General features: G+C 47.1%; 2 protein-coding genes across 2 annotated transcripts; one reads left to right on the top strand and one right to left on the bottom strand.

The window, feature by feature from the left end:
* Positions 1-539: 539 nt before the first annotated feature.
* LOC137226961 (cold shock domain-containing protein E1) lies at positions 540-1,323 on the bottom strand. Its single transcript, XM_067742390.1, has one exon. It carries the CDS (start codon positions 1,279-1,281, stop codon positions 736-738), a length of 546 nt encoding a protein of 181 aa, XP_067598491.1. The 5' UTR covers positions 1,282-1,323; the 3' UTR covers positions 540-735.
* A 9,959-nt stretch (positions 1,324-11,282) lies between these two features.
* Positions 11,283-18,580, top strand: SET (SET nuclear proto-oncogene). The gene is made up of 8 exons (XM_067743078.1): positions 11,283-11,713; positions 13,243-13,300; positions 13,958-14,100; positions 14,438-14,541; positions 14,639-14,752; positions 15,824-15,994; positions 16,096-16,242; positions 17,681-18,580. The coding sequence occupies exons 1-8, from the start codon at positions 11,641-11,643 to the stop codon at positions 17,702-17,704; spliced, it is 834 nt and encodes a 277-aa protein (XP_067599179.1). The 5' UTR covers positions 11,283-11,640; the 3' UTR covers positions 17,705-18,580.
* Positions 18,581-22,502: the final 3,922 nt, after the last annotated feature.

Raw genomic sequence — 22,502 nt, 5'->3', positions numbered from 1 at the left:
TAAATTATCACACTGCTGGCACACCTCATTTGCATGAAATTCTGTACCAGATATACTAATTGTGGTAAAGTTACCCCCCCTTCCCAGGTGGGGGGAAAAAAAACTACCCTGGAAGATAATTTTCACTGAAATCTAACCAAACTTCATTAAGTGGACTGTGACAAGATTATAAATGATATGAAAAATAACATTTGGCCACAACTTAAAGAATTGGTTTGCCTATACAAATTTTTGTAATTTTTAATATATTCTACCATAATATGGTCCTCAGAATTAAAGCATAATGAACAGACAAGAAAAGGAAAAAGAATGCAACTGAGTGCTAAGGCAGAACATCTTGCCAGAAGTAATGAAGGTAGAGTACGTACTAAGTATCGAGTGCAGAATTTCATAGGGTCAACAAGGTAACAGTCTGTAATTTTCACTTACACAGGCGAAGTGGACTTTGCAGTTACCAGCTGCATTAAATGAACCAAATAAAGCTCCTAAAATTGATACTATAAGGCACCACCTTAAGTTTTCCAGGCTGCAACTGTGCATAATTTTAAAATGGTTTTCTTAAATGTATTTATTTTTTTAAACATAACATGAGGAAGGTGTTAAAACTGGTGTAATAGCTCAATAGAATAAGTATTCCAGATTTTGGGAGGGATGAAGAGGGAGATATTCAGAACCCTTCACCAGAATCCCCCCAACTTGATCACAGTGGATTAATGATGTGCTTTGTGGATGTGGTTAGTCAATGGCACCAGCTTGACGGATCTTTCTTTCGGCACCAAATCCCACTGAGTTATCTAGTCCCCTTGGCTGACGAAGAACCACTAGGCAAGGAGCCCTGGCATCATCCAGGGTGATGTTCTTCAAGCGATTGACCAACCTATCAGGTCGTGGAGCTGCAACAGCCTTGGGGCCCTCGCAGACTCGCCAAACATTACAAGCAGTGCACTTGCCAGCGCGCTGATTAGAAATCACTGAGAATTCCACCTCATCTCCTGCCTGCAGCTCAATGCCATCCTGAACTTCTTTCACATGGAAAAAGAGCTTCTTGCTATCTCCTACTTCATAGTTAATGAAGCCAAACTGATCTTTCACACACTCCACTGCGGCCCTACGCAGGGGTGTGATGTTGTAGGCCATAGTCTGTGCATTTTGGCCCAGGACACAGTATTGGAACTTGACGCTCTCCCCTTTCTGTAGGCAATCCCCTTTGTTGGCCATCCCAACTACGCCAAATGGATAGACCTCACCTTTCATATCCACTTCATCCATGATCTCAATCATTCCTTGGTACTCAGTCTGTGTTGGATCAACACGCCTCAAGGGGCGAATAGTAGCTCCTATCTCTTGATGGTGGGATACCGGTGTAACTTTTTTAGACTATTATTATTATTATTATTATTTTTGGCCGTGCCACGCAGCTTGCAGGATCTTAGTTCCCTGACCAGGGATCGAACCGGCCGCCCCCCTTCCCCCCACCCCCACCACCCCATCCTCCCCTTCCCTTAGTCCCCGCCCCGGACAGTAAAAGTGCTGAGTCCTAACCATTGGACCACCAGGGAATTCCTTATTATTAACTTTTTAATAAGTACCAAGGAGCCAGAGAACAGTGTGAGGGCAATGAAAGAGGCACCAAATGACCCTCAGGCCCTGGCACCCATTTAAGACAAGAAACGCAGAATGTGGGATCTTAGTTCCCTGACCAGGGACTGAGCCCGTGCCCCCTGCTTTGGAAGCACAGTCTTAACCACTGGACAGCCAAGGAAGTCCAGAAAGACACCGGTTTGAATCCTGAGTCTTCTATTCCTATCCTTTTGATTTTTGGACAAGATTCTCTGGCTGTCAATTTTTCATTTGGTTTGATTCTCCCATCTGTAAAATAAGGACATAATACTGTCCTGGAAAGGTTGATGGGAGGGTTTAAAAGGATAATGCTATTGAAATCCTCTCATACGGCTACGGGTGTTTGGGATGTGTTGGAAAATTCTGGTTCCCAGAGAGAGCCTGGCCTCAGGGTTATGGAACGTCATGATCCTGTCAACTTTTGGGTGGAGTGGAGGGAGGTCATTTGCCTTGCTTCCACCTTGTCTGCAGCCAGTTCTGGAATGAAGCAGAGTTGCACAGTTGCCTGGTAACACCTCTGGGAATCCAGGAAGTTCAACTTTTGGAAGCTGTGGAGGAAAGGAAAGGTGGGGTCTTGCACGTTTGAATTTAAGCTGACGTGTACCAAGTGGGTGCTGTTCTTATGTGATGTAAGTGATTCTAAGTACTAGAGCTCAGGTAATCTTTGTTTTGTTTTAATGTAATATATACACAGGTTCAAAATTCAAAATGTACAACAGGGTGAAGAGTGAAAGATCTCTCTGTTTCCCTGTCCTTTCATTTCTCACCACCCAGTCCCCTCCCCAGGGATGGCTGAGTTATCACCTGCGCAGGAGTCCTTTAAGAGCTGTGTTACAAGTATACAGGCAAATAAGTGAACATGTATTTTTTTTTCTACCCTCCCTTTTACACAAATGGTAACATACTAGCTGCTTAGTAGGACCTTGCTTATTTCACTTCACCATGGCTCTTTTTCCCTATTTGATTTAATGGTTGCAGCTCATTCTACTGTATGGGTTATATCCGTTGGTCACCCAAAGCCCAAAGAAGTTGTTAGGTTGTTTCCAAGCTTTCACTTTTATGATGTTGCAGCGAATTGCTTTGCGTAGGTGCCACCTCATTTATCTGTAGGATAAAAAATAGAAGGGGAATTTCTGGGTCAAGGGTACGTACTTTTGCACTTTTGATAGATACTCTGACGGTTAAACTGCCCTCCAGAGGGACTGTATCCATTTAAGGTGCCTTCTCCCAGGTAGGCTGTTTTTAACTTTTGGATCTCAGGTTGGTGGGTGATAAAAGGGAATCTCAAGGTAATTGGAATTTGTATGGGTCTCATGAAGCTCCTTTTGCTACTCCTCACTGACCCCCTTCTCCTTTGTTTCTAGGAACTGAGCTGGTGCAGCATCCTGTCAGTACACTCCCTTCTGGCTGCTACAAGCAAGCGATTTAGGGTTTGCCCCTCAGCTGCCAGAAGTGTCCTTTGCTGATACTCCCAGAAATCTGTAGCTAGGGCATCTGTCCTCTCTTCCTGCATACATCCTGTTCCTTTTCCACTGCTTTGCCCATCCAGCCACCTATTCTGTGCTTTGGGGTTTAGCTGACTCCCAGTTTCATCAAAAGAGAGTTTTTGTTTTTGTTTTCCATGCTGTTGTTTTGGACAGTTTCTTTGGTGAAAACAGGAGAAAGATGACTCTTTGTCCTTAATTGAAAATCCTGAAACAAAGAGGCAGGTATTATTATCATCCATTTTACAGGTGTAAACACTGACACTTAGGCTGGTTAGAAAGTGCATCCTTGTGATAAAATGACCCCAGAACTGGGGCTCCAGTTTTAACTCAGTTATTGTCCTCATGACTTTAGGTAAATCACTTCTTTCAGGTCTCAGCTTGCCTAGCTGTGAAACCAAAATGTCTCAGAAGAAGCCCAAAGTCCCTCAGAAGCTGTCAGAGAATGGAGGGATGGAAGGGAGTAAGAGATGTTGGTGGTGCTCGGTCTTCCTCCAGAAAGAGCTCAGCTTTTTATCAGTATTGACATCACTGACTTATGCCTTAGGTTTATTTTAAGAGGGTAATTAATGGAAAGAAAACAAACAGGAAAAAAAAAAAGGAAAATCATTGCACTATCTCAGAGGTTGTAAACTCATGGCTCATAGGCTGAGAGTGGCCTGATGACATGCTTTACTTGGTCCACAAAGTATGTTTTAAAATGTTTAATTAGGCTTCCCTGGTGGCGCTGTGGTTAAGGTCCGCCTGCTGATGCAGGAGACGCGGGTTCGTGCCCCAGTCCGGGAGGATCCCATGCGCTGCGGAGCGGCTAGGCCCGTGAGCCATGGCCGCTGAGCCTGCGTGTCTGGAGCCTGTGCTCCGCAATGGGAGAGGCCACAGCAGTGCGAGGCCCGCATACTGCAAAAAAAAAAAAAAAAAAGTTTAATTAGTTGCTAACTTTTTTTTTTTGGCTGCGTTGGGTCTTCATTGCTGCGCATGGGCTTTCTCTAGTTGAAGTGAGCAGGGGCTGCTCTTTGTGGCAGTGCGTGGGCTTCTCATTGCGGTGGCTTCTCTTGTTGCAGAGCATGGGGTCTAGGCACATGGGCTTCAGTAGTTATGGCATGCGGGCTCTAGAGCGCAGGCTCAGTAGTTGTGGCACATGGGCTTAGTTGCTCCGCGGCATGTGGGATCTTCCTGGCCCAGGGCTCAAACCCATGTCCCCTGCATTGGCAGGCGGATTCTTAACCACTGTGCCACCAGGGAAGCCCTAGTTGCTAACTTTTAAAAATCCAGAGATTTCGTATAAAAATGTGTATCTATGGGACTTCTCTGGTGGTCCAGTGTGTAGGACTCCGTGCTCCCAATGCAGGGGCTCCGGATTCAATCCCTCGTCGGGGAAGTAGATCCCACATGCATGTCACAACTAAGAGTTTGCATGCCACAGCTAAGAAGTCTGCCTGCCGCAACTAGCATGCTGCAACTAAGACCTGAAGCAGCCATAAAAAAAGATTGAAAACAAAATGTATACCTCTGGCTGTTCTTTAGAAGAATCAAAGATATGGCAGCTTGGGGTTCACAAACCAAACACACTGGTGTAGCAAACCCCAGATCCAGAAACTGGGCATCACTAGAAAGGATTAAGGCCCTTAATCCCGCCTCAGATGATGTCCCTCCCCAGGGCAAAGGTAACCACACTCCAGACTTCTAACCGCATAGATCAGTTTTGTCTGTTTTTTGTAATTTATATAAGTGCAATCACACAGCCTGTCCTATTTTGTGTCTTGTGTCTTTCACTCAACATTATGTTTGCAGGCTGCATTCACACGATGGCACATAGCTGTAGTTCATTTGTTCTCATCGTTTTATCATGTTCCGTTGTATAAATATCTCAAAACCTATTTATTCGGCTGTTGGCAGACATCTGTATTGTTTCCAGATTTTGGCTAGTAAGAATCTCACTGCTATGGACATTCTTGCACACATTTATCACACATATTGGCGCACACAGGTATGCATTTCTGTTGAGCATGTAGGCGGGAGTAGAACTGCTGGGTAAGAGTAACTCAGCCCAGGCTCTGCTTTGATAGAGCCGGCACACGTTTTCCAGAGTGGTTATACCAACCTACCTTCCTCCAGCTGTTGTGAATTCCAGTTGCTTGCCTTACTCATAGTTGTTACCTGACAGGCATTGGGTTTTGGGACCCCCCGCCAGACATGCCTTCTACAGGTTCTTCAAACTCTTAACCTTCTAATCGTACCTGAAATGAGAGAAGAATGAACGGCTGTCCCAAGTCCTCTCAAGGGTACCTGCTTTTCCTTTTGCTTTCTAATACTCGACTGGGATTCTTTTATTTTAAAATATTTATTTATTTGGCTGTGCTGGGTCTTAGTTTCAGGATCTTTGTTGCAGCGCGCAGCGCGGGATCTTTTAGTTGCGGCACGTGGGATCTTTAGTTGCTGCATGTGGGATCTAGTTCCCCGACCAGGGATCGAACCCAGGCCCCCTGCATTGGGAGCGCGGAGCCTTAGCCACTGGACCACCAGGGACGTCCTGGATTCCTTTATTTTAACATTCATTTATCCCTCCAAGCTGAGACATGGAGGTTGGGAAGGAGTTAGCCAGACAAGGCGGTGGGAGTGGGGAGACTGAAGAATGTTCCAGGGTGAGGTGAGACAAGAGCACGTTTAAATCTTCTAGGAGGCCAGAGGAAAAAAGAAGAGTACAGTTCTCAATGTGGGCAGTGCTGCCTACAGAGAATATTTGAGACAGGACTGGGGGATGGGCCACTGGTGCTTCAAGTCAAGACCAGGAGGGTCCCGGAAAGCACAGAACTGCTCCCCGCCCAAGGAAAACACCTCCGCCCCCCACCCCACTGCCGAGAAAGCCCTTAGAGAGAAAAGCAAAGAGCAAGTAAAAGAAGTTGATCTTGATTGGAGGGTGGGTAGGAGGTTGAGGCTGGGGGAGGGGGAATGGGTGTGTCCCACTGTCACGTAAATATCCCCTCCAGGCGGCTCCAGAGTATATTTAAACCTCTTGTCACCTGGGGCAGCCTTAGTTCTCAGAGCTCCTGGTACGAGCTTTTTCCCTTGGGTGGATTCTTGGCTTTTCTCCCAGCATGGCCCCCAAACACCAGTCTTCACTTCCACCCCAAGCAAAGAAACCGAAGAAACCGAGACGGACTCCTGCCTCCAGGCCAGAGGAAAAGTCTGCTTCTCCGAACTTGCCGAAGGAAGGTACGTCCGGACACTACGTTTTATTGGAGATTTAAAGGATTTGCAAGGATTGACTTCTAGGTGATTTCTTCTTTTTTTTTTGCCCCACACTTTTTGAGATGACTGCAAATTCCCCTGAAGGGTTTTAAGCATGGGGTGCATGGATTAGGTGTATGTGAAAGAAGAACCAGAAGGGGTGAAAGTGGGAGGCCTGGAGCACGCGTGAGCTCGGTCCTGGCCCCAACCCCACACCTACGCTCCCAGCCCCCAAACTCATTCCTTTTGTCTTGGTCAAGTGACACCAGTAGCCAGCCTGAGGCTGGGGGAAACACGGGTGACCCCTCTCCTCTCCTCCACGTGCCATCAGATCCCTGAGTCCTGGTGGTTCCTCAACACCTCATATCCGTCCACCTCTTTCCTGCTGTTGCTGCCCGCCCATAACTCTGGCCCGGATTACTGCCCCCTCCTCCGCCTCTTGCTTCCGGCTTCCTCCTCCCTTCCAGGCAGAGCAAAGCCAATCATGTGACTCCCTGGCTTAAAACCCTTCCTAGCCTTCCCATTGCCCTCGAGGTACTGACTAAGAGACTTCCGGGGCACTGCCCACCCGGTCCTTGCCGACCTCTCCAGGTTCAGGCTCCCTCCAGCACCTTTAACCTCTCTTCACCTCCTGGGGCTCCATTCTTTCACCTCGGGGCCTGGAAGCCTGTCTGTCCTCTGCCTGGATCGCTCTCCTCTCCCTATCTGTGCATGCCTACTCGTTCTGCAGCTTCCTGCTGGAAAGTCACTCCTTGCAGGTATTCTCCTTTGAGCGACAGCTGCTGTGTGTTAGGAGCCCCCTTCTGCCCTTGCAGCACCCAGAGTCACCCCAGCCTGGCCTGTACATTCCAATTGTTGGTTTCATGTCTGCCCCACGCCCCATTAACACTTAACTTGGAGGTGAGGGCCGTGTTTTGCACACACACAGCTTGGAGTTGAGCACAAAGTGCATTGTTCTGGTGATTAGGCCTCCCAGATAGATCGCGGGTGTGGTGGGGCCTTCGCGGCAGGGGGGCAGCTGGAGGGGGTGAGGGTGAGTTTGGATAGGTCCTGGAAGGCAGGACAGCATTGCCCCAGGAAGTGACAGCCAGCTGGCTCAGCATAGAGGGGAGGGGCTTGGAGTCCACGAATCTTCCTAATTTGCTCACTTGGCTGAGGCCCACGTTTGCTTGTGGAAGGAGCAGTGGGTGAGGAGCCCTCATTGCAGAGCTCCTGTGGATCTGTTGGGTGATGTGGAAAGTTTACGTTTAATGGGTCTCAGTCCATCCCCTTCCAAATGAGGTGCAAAGACCTCCTGCCCAGCCGATGTCCCGATGTGGTAAAGCTGGACAGGGCTCGAAACCTGGCTGCATCCAGCTGTGTGACTTCGTTGGGAAAGTGACATAACCTGTGCTTCTTTCCTCTTCTGTAAAATGGGCTCAATCGTATCTGTTAGGCTTGCTGTGAGGCTTAAGTGGAAGTGAAACACAAGACAGCGATTGGCTCATCACCAGTGCTCTTGAGACGGATAGTAAACTCTTTCCCACTTGTGAGCAGCAAAATGTGGATGAGTCCTTCTGGTCGCCTTCTGTTTAGCTTCTTGGGAAAATTAACAGTACCAGAAGGGACGGCAGGGTGCAACCACGGTCCCTCCAAGGTGGTTCATCCTGGGACACTGCTGCATTTCAGGGAATGCCAGCATCTCTGTTCCAATCTTTAAGCTGCGGGATTCTCCTCCTTCAAAGGAAGCTGGGAAGGAGAAGGGAGAGGAATTCTGAGAGTGAGGTGAGAGGCCAAGGAGAGAATGCAGAGCTCCTAAGGTTGGAGGGGAGAGAGACCACAGAGAATAATTCGGTGGGTGAATTATCTCTTAGTGTGTCCACGCCACTCCCTTGTTTACTGAAACTTGGCGTTTTTGCTTTCTCTTTCTCTTCCACTTCCTAGTGTGTGCTCCTTGAATTCATCTTGAGAAGTGCTGTGGGAAAGGTCTGGAAGAACAGGATGGTCCTAAGGGCTGGGGGAGCCTTGAAGCCCATTGCCTAACCAGAAGGCATTAGAAGGCTCCCTGGAGCCCCTGCAGATACATGGGAAACACTGGTAGATCAGTCACTTAGGAGATGCTCTGGGTCACTGGTACCAACCAGTGAGCAGGCTTTGTTTTGTGTATGAAAGCAGCCTTCAGCACAGTGTTTTTCAGACCGTTTCGTCCCATTTGTGGGTCATGAAATCATTTTAGTGGAGAGTGACCTGCATTTAAAGAAAATAGAAGATTGAGTCATCACACTCAGTGAGGGTAAGCATTGTTTTGTGTGTAGGTGTGTACTGGGTCCTAATGGCAAATGTACCTCTTACTGTAATTCATGTCCAAAAAGTGGAAAAACTCTGTCCTTAGGGCAGGAGCTTTGTTATCCATTAGCCTTGGTCCTGCCCCCTGTATCAAAAAAAGTTGAGTTTATCTGTGAAATGAGGATATAAATACCTGTCTTGTATTTTGTGAGGACTGAAAGAGAAGGAAATGCGTGTATTTATCACAGCCTGTGGCCCATGCTACATGCTTCAGCAGTGCACTGGAGCCTGGTATTTTTGTTCTTTAAAATTTTTTTTTAATTTTATTTGTTTATTTTTGGCTGCACTGGATCTTCGTTGCTGCGCACAGGCTTTTCTCTAGTTGCAGCGAGCAGGAGCTACTCTCTTTTTTTTTTTTTTTGTGGTACGCGGGCCTCTCACTGTTGTGGCCTCTCCCATTGCGGCCTCTCCTGTTGCGGAGCACAGGCTCCGGACGCGCAGGCTCAGTGGCCACCGCTCACAGGCCCAGCCGCTCCGCGGCATGTAGGATCTTCCCGGACCGGGGCACGAACCCGCGTCCCCTGCATCGGCAGACGGACTCTCAACCACTGTGCCACCAGGGAAGCCCAGGGAGCTAACTCTTTGTTGCAGTGCACGGGCTTCTCATTGCGGTGGCTTCTCTTGTTGCGAAGCACAGGTGCTAGGCACACGGGCTTCAGTAGTTGTGGCACGCAGGCTCAGTAGTTGTGGCTCACGGGCTCTAGAGCACAGGCTCAGTAGTTGTGGCACACAGGCCTAGTTGCTCCGTAGCATGTGGGATCTTCCCGGACCAGGGCTGGAACCCGTGTCCCCTGCATTAGCAGGTGGATCCTTAACCACCGCGCCACCAGGGAAGTTGGAGCCTGGTATTTCTTTCCATCTCTCTTCAGTGACATCAAAGTGGTAGCAGGAGGGCTTCCCTGGTGGCGCAGTGGTTGAGAGTCCGCCTGCCGATGCAGGGGACACGGGTTCGTGCCCGGTCCGGGAAGATCCCACATGCCGCGGAGCGGCTGGGCCCGTGAGCCATGGCCGCTGAGCCTGCGCGTCCGGATCTTGTGCTCCGCAACGGGAGAGGCCACAACAGTGAGAGGCCCGCGCACCGAAAAAAAAAAAAAGAAGTGGTAGCAGGAAATTTGCCATGGTAGGAGTATTTATACATCACTGAAATCAGCAAATGCTACAAATCAGGGTTTTTGGTGTGTTTTTTTCTCTTCTGGGAGCTGGTTGTCAAACATTTCCCAGCTTCTCATTGGTGCTAATAATTCTTCCCTTAAAAATCCTGTCCAATTGGGATGGGTATGGATTGAGCTGGACTCAATTGAGAATAATAAGGTTTGGAGGAGAAAGATTAACTTCTGGGTTTTGGGGAAAGCCCCAAGAAGACATTTGTATTCTCTTCCCATGGACTGTCTGCCACTTAACATTTATCGATCACCCACCAGTGGATTATCTTGAACATGAAAGACACTGCTTGAGCTTTAAGAACTGATAGTAACATGTGAGTCCTGGAAGGCAAATAATCCAACCCCTGGTTTTGGTTATAAACACCCAAGGAGAGATTTCAGACTTTTTGTGTCCACGTCTTGGGGCCCTGCAGGAGGGAGTAGAGCAGTGAGTGGTACATTTGCATTACCTGGAAAGCATAGTTTAAACAGAAATGCCTTGGCCTTCCTGTTTCAAGACTTGGCTTCTACAGCAGGCCTTGTTCTCTGACGTAGCGAAATGAAATTAACACAGCCGACTCCATCTTGCAGTTGTGCGATGCAGGCGCAGTTGCTGGGAGTGGCGCTTAGCACTCTGTACGGATTCCTGCAAGCTCCTTGAATTAGGCACTGAATTGGGTCAAAAGCACCCGCGGATGAATGTGGCACCTCCTTGCCTTCAGAGGACTTCCACTTTAGCGTGGCCCTGCTTAAACATCACCACTTAACACAACGTTCCGTTTGTCAGCCTTTCTTGAATATTGTAATTTCATAACAAATAGGCCCATAGAGGGAAAATGACTTGCCCAAGTGCACACAGCCTGCTGGGCAGAGCTTGGACTAAGAGGCAGGAAAAGGCCCTCCCTGTGAGTGGACTGGGCAGCTTCGGGCTTTGCAAACAAGCCTGACTCCGAAGGCAGCTTCCCTCTCTGGGAAATAGGATGGAGGTGGCGCCTTCCTTCCCCCACGAGGAGGGGCGCCCCAGTAGTGTCCCAGAGTGCAGAACCCGGGGTGGATATATAGCTGGGCTCCAGTGCTCTGAAGCCAGGCTACTACGAGGCCTGCGCTTTCGGGGGGCTTCGGACACCCCTCTTCCCCGCGCCACCAGGCAGACAGGGGAAGCCGCTCCGCCACCACGTGACACACCCGCCTGGGAGCCTGCGCGCAGCCTGGCGAGGCCCCGCCCCTTGGGCCGCCGCGCGCCCGTAGCGCGCAAAAGTCCCGGGTCGGGCTGGAGAAGGGGAAAGCGGGGGAGGGGTGCGCGGCGCGGGGGGCAGTCCCCGTACGTCGCGGCGTTCCTTCCTCCCGCCTCTTCGCCAGGCCCTGTGTCTCCTCGCCGCGGCTCCGCCCGCTGGTCCTGGCGCCCTAGCCTATGGTGAGGCGGCGCGAGCCTCTCTGGCCGGAGGCGGGGCGTGCGCGCGGGGCCTGGCGCGCCTGCGCCCTGCCGCCCGCCCCTCGCCGTGAGGAGGAGGTGGAGGAGGAGGCGGCTCGGGGAGATCGAGCAGCTAGCTGGAGCGCGGAGCGTGAGTGAGGGAGCAGAGCAGCCTGCCCGCCCGCCGCCGCCTCCCCTCCGTAAGCAGGAGCCCGGGTCGGGGCCCGGCACGCAACCCCAGCCCCTCCCTCGTCGTCAGGCCGCGAGGGCAGCGCGCGAGCCAGGGGGAGGGAAAGCGAGCGAGCGCCGGGAGGAGGCGGCCGGACCGAGCGAGCGCCCGCGCGTGTGGCGTGAGGGGAAGCCGCTGCCCGCCCCCTTCGCCTTCCCTTCTCTCCCCCTCCCCGCTCCCCCCCCGACCGCGGAGAGCACCATGTCGGCGCCGGCGGCCAAAGTCAGTAAAAAGGAGCTCAACTCCAACCACGACGGGGCCGACGAGACCTCAGGTGAGGAGCAGGCGAGGCGGGGGCCGGCCCGCGCCGCCATCTTCGCCACCCGCCCGGCCGCTGGCCGCCGGCGGGGCCCGGGGCGCGCGGGGAGCGCCGGGCGGACGGGCCGGCGCGCGCCTCGGCGCCCTTTTTTGTGCGCGCGGGGCCGGGGCCGGGTGGCGCCGCGGCGGCGGACGGCGCTGCGAGGCGGGGGCGCTGCGGCCTGCTCGGCGCGGGCGGAGGAGACCCCCCCTTCCTCTCCCCCCTCCCTCGCTCTCCTCCCCCTCCCTCCCTCCCGAGAAGCCTCTCTTTATTGTGCTCCGCCATGATGCCTCGCTCCCATCAGCCGCCGTCGCCGCCACATGGTGCGGCCGGACGCGGCCCCGCGCCCGGGCCTCCGCGCGGCTCCCCCTTCGCGCCCGGCCCGCGGGCGGCGCCCCCACACTCCCACCCGGAGGCCGGCCCCGGCGCGGCCCTCTGCCTCGAGCTGGGGCGGGGTGGGGGCGCGGGGAAGCACGCGGCCGCGCCGCGGCCCGAGCTGCTCGGAGGATGCTCTGGCTGGCCCCGGGCAGCCCCCACGTGGGGTGGCCACCTCGTCGCGGCAGCGCGCTGAGAAACCTGGCGCGGCGACCGGGGCGTCGGAGGGTCTTTACAATGGCTCGGAGCAAACCTACTGGCCTTTTCCGTAAAGGCTTTCTCGGCAGGGGGGCTGCACCACCCGGACTGGTTGCCGGAAATGAACCGCGCGATCTGGCCCCTTCACGCCCACTTAGCTTTGTAGGTTTTGCGGTCTTTACCGGACAAAAGGGTGCCTTTCCCGTAGCACACCCCCTTTTCCTCCTCTCCGTTCTTTGGCCCATAGTTTCTGACTGCATGCTTGCTCCCTGTAAGTGTGCTCCAAAGTCGTGCGGGGCCGCCTCTTGAGATCAGCCCGCCTGAAATTGGGTTGGAGGGGCGAGAAAGGTCGGATTCGAATCCGGGGGTTCATATTCTTAGAAGGTAAAGTCGAGTGTTTACGGTGGTGAGGTAGTTCCCAGGGCCTTCCTTATCTTTGTAGGCGTGTCTGATGTCTTAATAGTAATCAATACTGAGCAATAGTTTCAACTTCGTGTAAAAGGGGATTTCACCATGGAGATAGGTGGTGTCCTAATTTTTGTTATTGTCATGGGTTAGTTTCCGTATTCTAGTTAATAGCTGGTGCTACTCTGTTGCAGGCTTATGTGATTTTTTTAAAGAGAACTTAAGGATTTCTGAATAGCGTTTATTATCTCATTATAGAAACTTTAATTGGTCTTGTAATAGAACTCGTAAAAGCGTTACAAACATTTTGACTAGTCTAACAGCATGATTTGTGAATAGTCTTAATTGAAAAGTAATTTGTCAACTATACACATGAACACGTGGAAAGCATGCCTTGTAGTAGTAGGCAAGTTTTTTTTTAAAACAGCTTTATTGATATAACATCACAGACTGTTAACATCAGGAAGGAAAAGCAGTTAAATTTATTTTCAAATTAGTATTGAGTCTCATGCACCTTTTTCTTGCAGAAAAAGAACAGCAAGAAGCAATTGAACATATTGATGAAGTACAAAATGAAATAGACAGGTAAAGTTTTTCTCAGTTTGCTTTGAAGTTTTCTGACATGCATCTATGGTTTGGTAAATATTGAAACTATGGCCAAATACATCTGTATCTACTGGCCAAGTGGAGATGATTGTAACTTAGTTGGAAATATCAATATGAGGATTCAGTGTTATTTTCCTGTGAAACATTTTACAGTCACCAAAAAGTTTCTGATTAAAATACATTGACCTTGTAAAGACAGGGTTTGCTTTCGTAGCCTACAAGTTGTCTGAGTTGCAGTTGTGTGCACTTGTGATAGTTTAGTATTATGGCATCATTGTTGCTCTGACTTGCCTTATAACTTTGTTACTTCGTTGGCAGCTTTTTTTTTTCTTCTTGATCTGCCTGAGGGAAACAATCGAAGTTGGCCTGGTAACAGAGTAGATAGATATACAAAGTTACCAAAATGCTGTTTGGGCACCGTCAGGACTGTCAGTTGTCCAGTGCCTGTAAAGCTGATCAAATGGCCATCTCAATTTTGACTTGGGTCTCTGGCTACAAAAATCTAGGTGATTTGGTTTTTATAAATGCGTACTTTGCGTTGTTCTAAAGCTAATAAGAGTAAATATTCTGTAATCTCAGCAATTTTTGTATTTGTTAAGTACCGTCCTCGTCAACATGTCTTTTCATTTGCTTCAGACTTAACGAACAAGCCAGTGAGGAGATTTTGAAAGTAGAACAGAAATATAACAAACTCCGCCAACCGTTTTTTCAGAAGAGGTCGGAATTGATCGCCAAAATCCCAAATTTTTGGGTAACAACATTTGTTAACCATCCACAAGGTATGTTGCGGCAAAGCATTATTAAAGGGTGTGGGTGTCCACTTGTTAGAGAGTGGAGGGACCTTGGTTGAGGACCTGGTCCACCATGTTGATTACATGCAGAGGTTGAAACGGGGAGAGGCTTGCAATTCATCCTTTCTATTTAGAAGAGATCCTATTCTAATTTGGGATTCTATTTAATTACTTGATAAAAGAAAGTGACAGCTCTGACACTGAGCCATTTGGTTTTCAGTTTATAATGGATTTATGAAACCAAATTCGGTAAATTTTAAAAGGGATTGCTTGAGTTGTTTGTTAATGTTTGTTTAATAATCATTTGGCCTATTTACTGATCTAGTGTCTGCACTGCTTGGGGAGGAGGATGAAGAGGCGCTGCATTATTTGACAAGAGTTGAAGTGACAGAATTTGAAGATATTAAGTCAGGTTACAGAATAGATTTTGTAAGTATCAGTAACTTCTTTGTCACTATGGAAATCAACTTGAGTATTGGTTAGAAGGGCTGTTTTGTATTGATTTCTAATTCTCTGTTTATTGTAGTATTTTGATGAAAACCCTTACTTTGAAAATAAAGTTCTCTCCAAAGAATTTCATCTGAATGAGAGTGGTGATCCATCTTCAAAGTCCACTGAAATCAAATGGAAATCCGGAAAGGTATTTGAGGGATTGTTGGGCATTGATATTTTCTCTAGTTTGATCTAGTTGAACCATTTAATTAAATATTTGCTGTTTTTGTGATGTGTTAAATGCAGATCCTTAAAATATAAAAATGTCTATTTTGTTAAAGTCAAATACAGTAGCTTGTGGTCTTATAAATTATAGAGCAAGTTTTTGTTGAGGTGGACTAAATCATTTTGGTTTCTACATTGGTAACGTGCGGTTTCCCAAAACCTATTTCTGTCTGCGTTGGGTCTTCGTTGCTGCGCACGGGCTTTCTCTAGTTGCGGCAAGTGGGGGCTACTCTTCGTTGCGGTGCGCGGGCTTCTCATTGCGGTGGCTTCTCTTGTTGCAGAGCGCGGGTTCAGTAGTTGTGGTACGTGGGCTTAGTTGCTCCGCAGGCTGTGGGATCTTCCCGGCCCCGGGCTCGAACCCGTGTCCCCTGCATTGGCAGGCGGATTCTTAACCACTGTGCCACCAGGGAAGCCCTCTCTGTGTTTAAGTAGTAAATATATTTTAAATTATACTGTGTTAAGATACTGGTTGTTGAAGTGGAACTAATTTTGTTTAAAAAAAAAAGCCAAGTCTACATGGTAACTTTCAAGAGAAGCTTGACATATAAATTTTTTTTTTTTTTTTTTTTTTTTTTTTTTTTTTGCCGTACGCGGGCCTCTCACCGCCGTGGCCTCTCCCGTCCCGGAGCACAGGCTCCGGACGCGCAGGCCCAGCGGCCATGGCTCACGGGCCCTGCCGCTCCGCGGCACGTGGGATCCTCCCAGACCGAGGCACGAACCCATGTCCCCTGCATCGGCAGGCGGACTCCCAACCACTGCGCCACCAGGGAAGCCCTGACATATAAATTTGACGGCGTTCTTTGTAGACCTAAAATTCTTGGGCTTCTCTTTCTCTTTATTAGCTGTACTTTTTGTAACTTTTTTTAAATAAGAATAATAGTGTAGATAATGTAACATCCAGTTTTTGCTCTGCTTTTGGGTTAAAACCTTCTTTAAATCATAGGTATTTAAGGTGTAGTGAGCCTGTGTCAAAAGTTCTTCCATCTTCATTTAGGATTTGACAAAACGTTCAAGTCAAACTCAGAATAAAGCCAGCAGGAAGAGACAGCATGAGGAACCAGAAAGCTTCTTCACCTGGTTTACTGATCATTCTGATGCAGGTGCAGATGAGTTAGGAGAGGTCATCAAAGATGATATTTGGCCAAATCCATTACAGTACTACTTGGTGAGTTGAGAGTGTTCTTTTCAAGGTTGCACTTGTTTCATTTGTTTGAAAATGAGTTCTTGAGGTGACTCTTTGTTTTTTGTGTGTGTGTTTTTCCCTAGGTTCCAGACATGGATGATGAGGAAGGGGAAGGAGAAGAAGATGATGATGATGATGAAGAGGAAGAAGGATTGGAAGATATTGATGAAGAAGGGGATGAGGATGAAGGTGAAGAAGATGAAGATGATGATGAGGGGGAGGAAGGAGAGGTAAAAAGATTTGGTTAAATCCAAAAAGAAAATCTTCAAAGAATTCACCATGTTACTTTGGAGATTATTTATATTGTATAGTGGAACTGACTCAACAAATTGTGGGAAGACTTGTAGAAAAGATAGGCTGTTTTGTCCAAGGTTGAAAATTTTGATAAGCTCATTGTATCAGTGATTCAATTAGTTCTGCTTTTGTGGTTAGCACTTATAACTGTTCAATTATGTCATTCCCTAGCCAGTACTTAATGAAAGGGCTGTGGACAGTGCAGCTGCTCAAATTCTGAGAAATCTCCCAAATAACAAAAATACGCATGTTTTGGACAAACTATAAAATTCTTACAATCATATTGGGATAGAGTGAGTTTTGGTTTGTATTACTTGGTCTGAAAGATGTCTGATTTGGTTACTTCTGAAAAGTTAATTTGTCTGAAACACAACTGGGTCTTTTAATCAAGAATCAGATTGGGATGCAGGTTGGGGAGCTCCCTGGTGGTCCAGTGGTTAGGACTCGGGTGCTTTCCTTGCTGAGTCCCAGCTCCTGTCCCTGGTCGGGGAACTAAAATCTGTAAGCTGCGTTGCCCTGGGGAAAAAAAAAAAGAATTGATGAAGACTGGTGTATAGTTTGTTTGTTTTTGTTTTTGTTTTTTTTTTGGCGGTGTGTGGGCCTCTTACTGTTGTGGCCTCTCCCGTTGCGGAGCACTGGCTCAGCGGCCATGGCTCACGGGCCCAGCCACTCTGTGGCATGTGGGATCTTCCCAGACTGGGGCTCCCCTGCATCGGCAGGTGGACTCTCAACCACTGCGCCACCAGGGAAGCCCTGATGTATAGTTTGACCTTCGTATCTGTGGGTTCCCATTCTTCAGATTCAACCAACAGATTTTTTTCTTTTAATTCCAGAAAGTTCCAAAAAGCAGAATTTGAATTTGCCAATTGCTGGCGACTATTTACATTGTATTCACAACTATTTACATTGTATTGGTTATTATAAGTAATCTGAGACAATTTTAAAAGTATATGGGAGGGTGTGGGTAGGTTGCATGCAAGTACTGTGCTATTTTATTTAAGGGACTTGAGCATCCTGAGGATTTTTTAAAATTTTTAAAAATTTATATGTCTTTATCTATTTATTGGCCATGCTGAGCGGCATGCGGGATCTTAGTTCCCCTGCTGGAGATCAAACCTGTACTCCCTACAGTGGGCATGGAGTCTTAACCACTGGACTGCCAGGGAAGTCGTCCCCCCCCCCCCAAGGATTTTTGTATGTGGAGAGGGTTCTGAACCATCCTTCGCACATACCAAGGGACCACGGTAGAGGTTCCTAAAATTAATTTCCCTTGGCATGTCATGTTCTGTGGAGTCCATCATGGTCCATATGAATATTGGGGACTGGCCTTAGAATTAACCCTAAAGATTAACTGCCTGCTTTTTTTTCTTACAGGAAGATGAAGGAGAAGATGACTAATGGAACACTGATGGATTCCAACCTTCCTTTTTTAATTTTCTCCAGTCCCTGGGAGCAAGTTGCAGTCTTTTTTTTTTTTTTTTTCTCCTTCTCCTCTTGTGCTCAGTTGCCCTGTTTTTGAGGTCTCTTTTCTCCTTTATACCATGGCTCACAACTTATTTTGGGGGGAAATACCTTGAGCAGAATTCAGTGGGAAAAGAATCTCTACCCTTTTCTGTTCCAAATTCATTTTTATCCCTTCCTGTCTCAACAAAAACTTTATGGAATCAACACCATCATGCTCTGTGGGAAAAAAGAAAAACCTTCTGCTCCCTTAGCTCTGCTGGAAGCTGGAGGGTGCTAGGCCCCTGTGTAGTAGTGCATAGAATTCTAGCTTTTTTCCTCCTTTCTCTGTATATTGGGCTCAGAGATTACACTGTGTCTCTATGTGAATATGGACAGTTAGCATTTACCAACATGTATCTGTCTACTTTCTCTTGTTTAAAAAAAGAAAAAAAAAACTTAAAAAAATGGGGTTATAGAAGGTCAGCAAAGGGTGGGTTTGAGATGTTTGGGTGGGTTAAGTGGGCATTTTGACAACATGGCTTCTCCTTTGGCATGTTTAATTGTGATGTTTAACGGACATCCTTGCAGTTTAAGATGACACTTTTAAAATAAAATTCTCTCCTAATGATGACTTGAGCCCTGCCACTCGATGGGAGAATCAGCAGAACCTGTAGGATCTTATTTGCAATTGACATTCTCTATTGTAATTTTGTTCCTGTTTATTTTTAAATTTTTCTTTTTGTTTCACTGGAAAGGAAAGATGATGCTCAGTTTTAAACGTTAAAAGTGTACAAGTTGCTTTGTTACAATAAAACTAAATGTGTACACAAAGGATTTGATGCTTTTCTCTCAGAACAGATATACTTAATATGACTTTGCAAGTTTGACTTGTATAATGTTACTGTCAAACTTTGTCACCTTAACTTCGTATTTTTTGATATGCACTTTGCAGGATGACCTCAGGGCTATGTTGATTGAGTAAAGGGATTTGAATCAATGTATTAATGTCTCCATAGCTGGGAACCCATATGGGTACAATTTGACATCAGTTTCTGAAATTTTTCACATCATTTGGGATATCAGATTGCTGAAAGCTCAGTTCTGAATATGTTGTACCCTTGATTTGTATCTCAAATTGCCATTTCAAAATATGGGCTTTTATTTACCTGGATATAATAGTGCCTGCCACCACCATCCGACAGACCTGGTGCTCTACTGCCGAGTTCATACACAGGACGATTGTTGGCATGTCTTCGCCGGCACTGTAAAATGTGGCCGAGAAGACAGGCTTTCAGAGTAAGAAGTCCGTATTGGTGGTAAGAAACTCAGGTTAGGAGTACTTTTGTCTCAAAGTACCAGCTCTTTTATCATATAGCTCTCAAATGAGACCTGTCTGTGTGAATCTGGGGGAGATGATGGACTCTGCTCTGTCTGCTAAATGCCATTGTGCATAAATCACATTTTGAGAAGCTACCTAATGCATAAGCTTTTTAATGCTGTAAAGTATAGTAGCTAAAGTTAAATGCCACTTAGCTTTTTCAGAGATGAATTAATGGACCGTCTGGTCAAATTCAAAGCTTTTTGATGTATAAAAACTTTATAAATGGAACTATTCCATCAGTAGGCAAAGTGTAACGAAAACCTGTCTAGATGGATAGTATGTAATTTCTGCACAGGTCTCTGTAGCAAATACATCACTGTATACTGGTCAGGAATCTTGCTCCAATAAAGGAACATAAAGATTTTTTTGGCTGGGGTCATTCTCCTTGTTTTACAGAGAAATGTTGGTACTTGCTTTTGAATTTAGATGATGAGCTAGTTTTTGCTTTGTTTTTGTTTTTTGGTCTTGTTATTTCCGTTCGTAGTGACTGGGAAATGGGGAGAGCTGTGCTTCAGATCATACGTCTGTGTGGAAAGGTATGTTTGGAAGTCATGGACAAATTACTGTTACTTGGAATGTTATAGATTCGTGAGGGGATTCCTGTATTTTGATTTTGAAGTCAGCATTTAAGGGACTTTTCACTACGGAAGAAAAACAAGTCACTTGAAGTAATACTCATGAAGTAAGCCTGTGATTTTTGTTTCACAGAGTGACAGCTTACCAAAACTGGTTTTTAATGTGCTGGTGAGGTCATGGCACTGTTAGGTTATTTAATCAAACTACAATGTTTATTTTGGGGAATGTGGTCAAAAGATAGGAGCCCCTAAAGGTAATTTCTTCCCAGTTATTGAGACAACCCTTTAGCTTCCGCTGTGGCCATAAGTCTGAAGGAGTGCTAGGCTGTGAGAAGGCAGAAGGGGCAAACTTAGTGTACTGGAAGATGGCTACAAAGTAGTGTGCTTTGTTTGCAACTGCAAGAGTTCTTGGGCTGGCCCTTAGGCAAGTATGTTTTGGGAAGTGCCAGGTGAATGGCTCAAAGCGCCTTTGGTACAAGGACATCTAAAAAGGAAAGAGCAAATAGTGGCTGTTTAGCTCATTTCTCTTGGGACATCCTCTTCCAAAGCTGTGCCATACTCTGCTTACAAGGGGAACTTCACTGCATGAACTGGGGCAGAGAGGACAGTAGCTTGTAATGTGTCTTTACATTTAATTTAAAAACTTGTACGGAATGCTCTGCAATCGAGGTTGTCTCTCCAGTGATGTACTGATATTTTTAAGACTTTAGTCTGTGCTCTCTGACCTCCATGACAGGCCCTTACTATTTCAACCAATGCTGGCTCTAAAATGTAGAGTTTAAATGTCTGTGGAGTACCTCAGTGTCTTGTTGGGCTGACAGATTGGCTTGGCATCTGCCCTGCTTCACCTGTGTTAGCTGTTTGGGTGCTGAAAAGTAGGAGTCTCTTACTTGATGAATTCTTGGGAGTTTGGGGGCTTCAGAGGGCTGTATAATTGTGTTTGTGTATTAATTTGGTAATCTTTATCATTACTGCTTTATAACACAACTGGTTTCATGGTTTCACTTGGTCCCATAAACACAAATTTTTTTTTTTGCCTTTTTTGTTATATTTTGCTTATAAACCCTTTCTGGCTATTGTCAGAATGGGATTCTATTGCAAAAAACGAAGACTTGCAGGATTTCATTTAATGAAGACTTAAAAGTTTTATTTTTAATGGGCCTGAGGGGACAGGGACTGCAGTTTTGTGATGAGAACAAGAACAGGGAGGACTTTTAAAGTGGAGGGTGTGTTACAACTTGATTAGTTAGTAACATTGCATACTCAGATACTACCCAAGGGAGGCAAATCTAAATGTAGATGGATTGATGTCTGCAGTACCAGGAAGGAAAAAAAAAGTATAGAAAGGGGTAAATGTTTCTTTATGTAGCCTGCTGGGACAGTTCCTTTCAGGTTGATGTTACACAACTTGAATAGCTCGTTAGCCAGAGTTCCTTTGGGCTATTCACTACCCGCTGGGTGTTAAATGTGAACTTCAATTTTCCTAAGAATTACAATTTTATGAAGCACCATCACCATCAGACATGTAAGATGCAGCTATCTTGTCAGACTCATCCATCAGCCCAGGGCTATAGGTTTGTCCAGCCTGGGGTTCATTAGGAAAGGTGGATGTATTCTATTTCTGAACCCCTTTCCCTCAGTGGCCACTGAGACAGTGAAACACTTCACAGCAAACTTAAAAATCATTGTTCTTCCACATAATTCAGCTTTCTGGCTGGAGGATTGGATAAATGAGCCTCAAGATGGGAACTAGATACCCTCCCTGAAAGGCAGAGCTTTGCTCGTTTGATGTTTTTTTTCTGAAACCCATGACCTACAGTCAGAAGCTGGTAGTCTTTTTACCTCTCAGTTATTTGTTAACATTCAGCTAAGGGCACTTCGATAACCCCCACTTAAAGGAGCTTACCATGTGCCTGGCCAGCTTGCTTACTAGCTGTTAAATGTCTAACCTTCAATAATTCTGATTTGTATATGTGTAAAAGTGTTGCACTTGGCTCTGATTATGAAGTCGGCATGTCCCCCAGTGAACCAAGTCTCCTTAGCATATGTTCATGTCACTTGGTTGATTTCCCATTGCAGGACAATCCCAGGATTGCCCATGTTTTGCCGATTTCACTTTCCAGTCCACTGTGAAGGAGGTGATAGAGCAAAGTGGAACTGACATGGTTTCCTCCTATAAAAGCACTGGAGGGCACCTCTTCCAAGTCAGCAAATAAGCCACCTTCAGTATTTGAGCTTTACTCACTTCCGGCCCCTTGGACAAGGCTCCTTCCAGTAAAGTCCTGGCACAAAGTGCTGGTGAGCATAGGATAACAGGAATTGCCTAAACAACTCTTAGACTAGGCAGTAAAGAACCAGGGTCCCCTACGTACCTAAGCCATTGCAAGAACCGCCTAGCGCAGGCTAGTTTCCTGAAATGGTGGCTTTTTCTCAAGGTTTAAATGTGTATTCTGTTTAGATGAGCCCTTTAGGGCAAAGGCTGAGCAGCTCTGGCTGAACCAGAAAGCTCCAGTCTAGTCAAGTGATGGGGCGGGGGTCCTGAGGGATTTTGGATTCGTTTGTAATTTGGTGTAATATGGGTAAGGCTTTATTGTTTTCCCACGCATACATTCTTACAGTGATTACAGACAGGGCCAAGCCTCCTTGGGGGGCGACAGGTATGGGATTAGCCCATTTTACACCAATGACATGGGAGAGGAAGAGTGACTCCGGGCGGGAGCCAGGTCGCGGCGGGGTTCCGAGGAAGAGGCTGACCCGGCCCAGAGAGGACAGACCACACACGCATTGCCCCGCGGCC

This window comes from Pseudorca crassidens, chromosome 7 (assembly GCF_039906515.1).
Source record: "Pseudorca crassidens isolate mPseCra1 chromosome 7, mPseCra1.hap1, whole genome shotgun sequence".
NCBI classification, from domain to species: Eukaryota; Metazoa; Chordata; class Mammalia; order Artiodactyla; family Delphinidae; genus Pseudorca; species Pseudorca crassidens.
The sequence above is the reverse complement of the archived record's forward strand: the minus strand, read 5'-3'. Positions and strand labels throughout refer to the sequence as shown.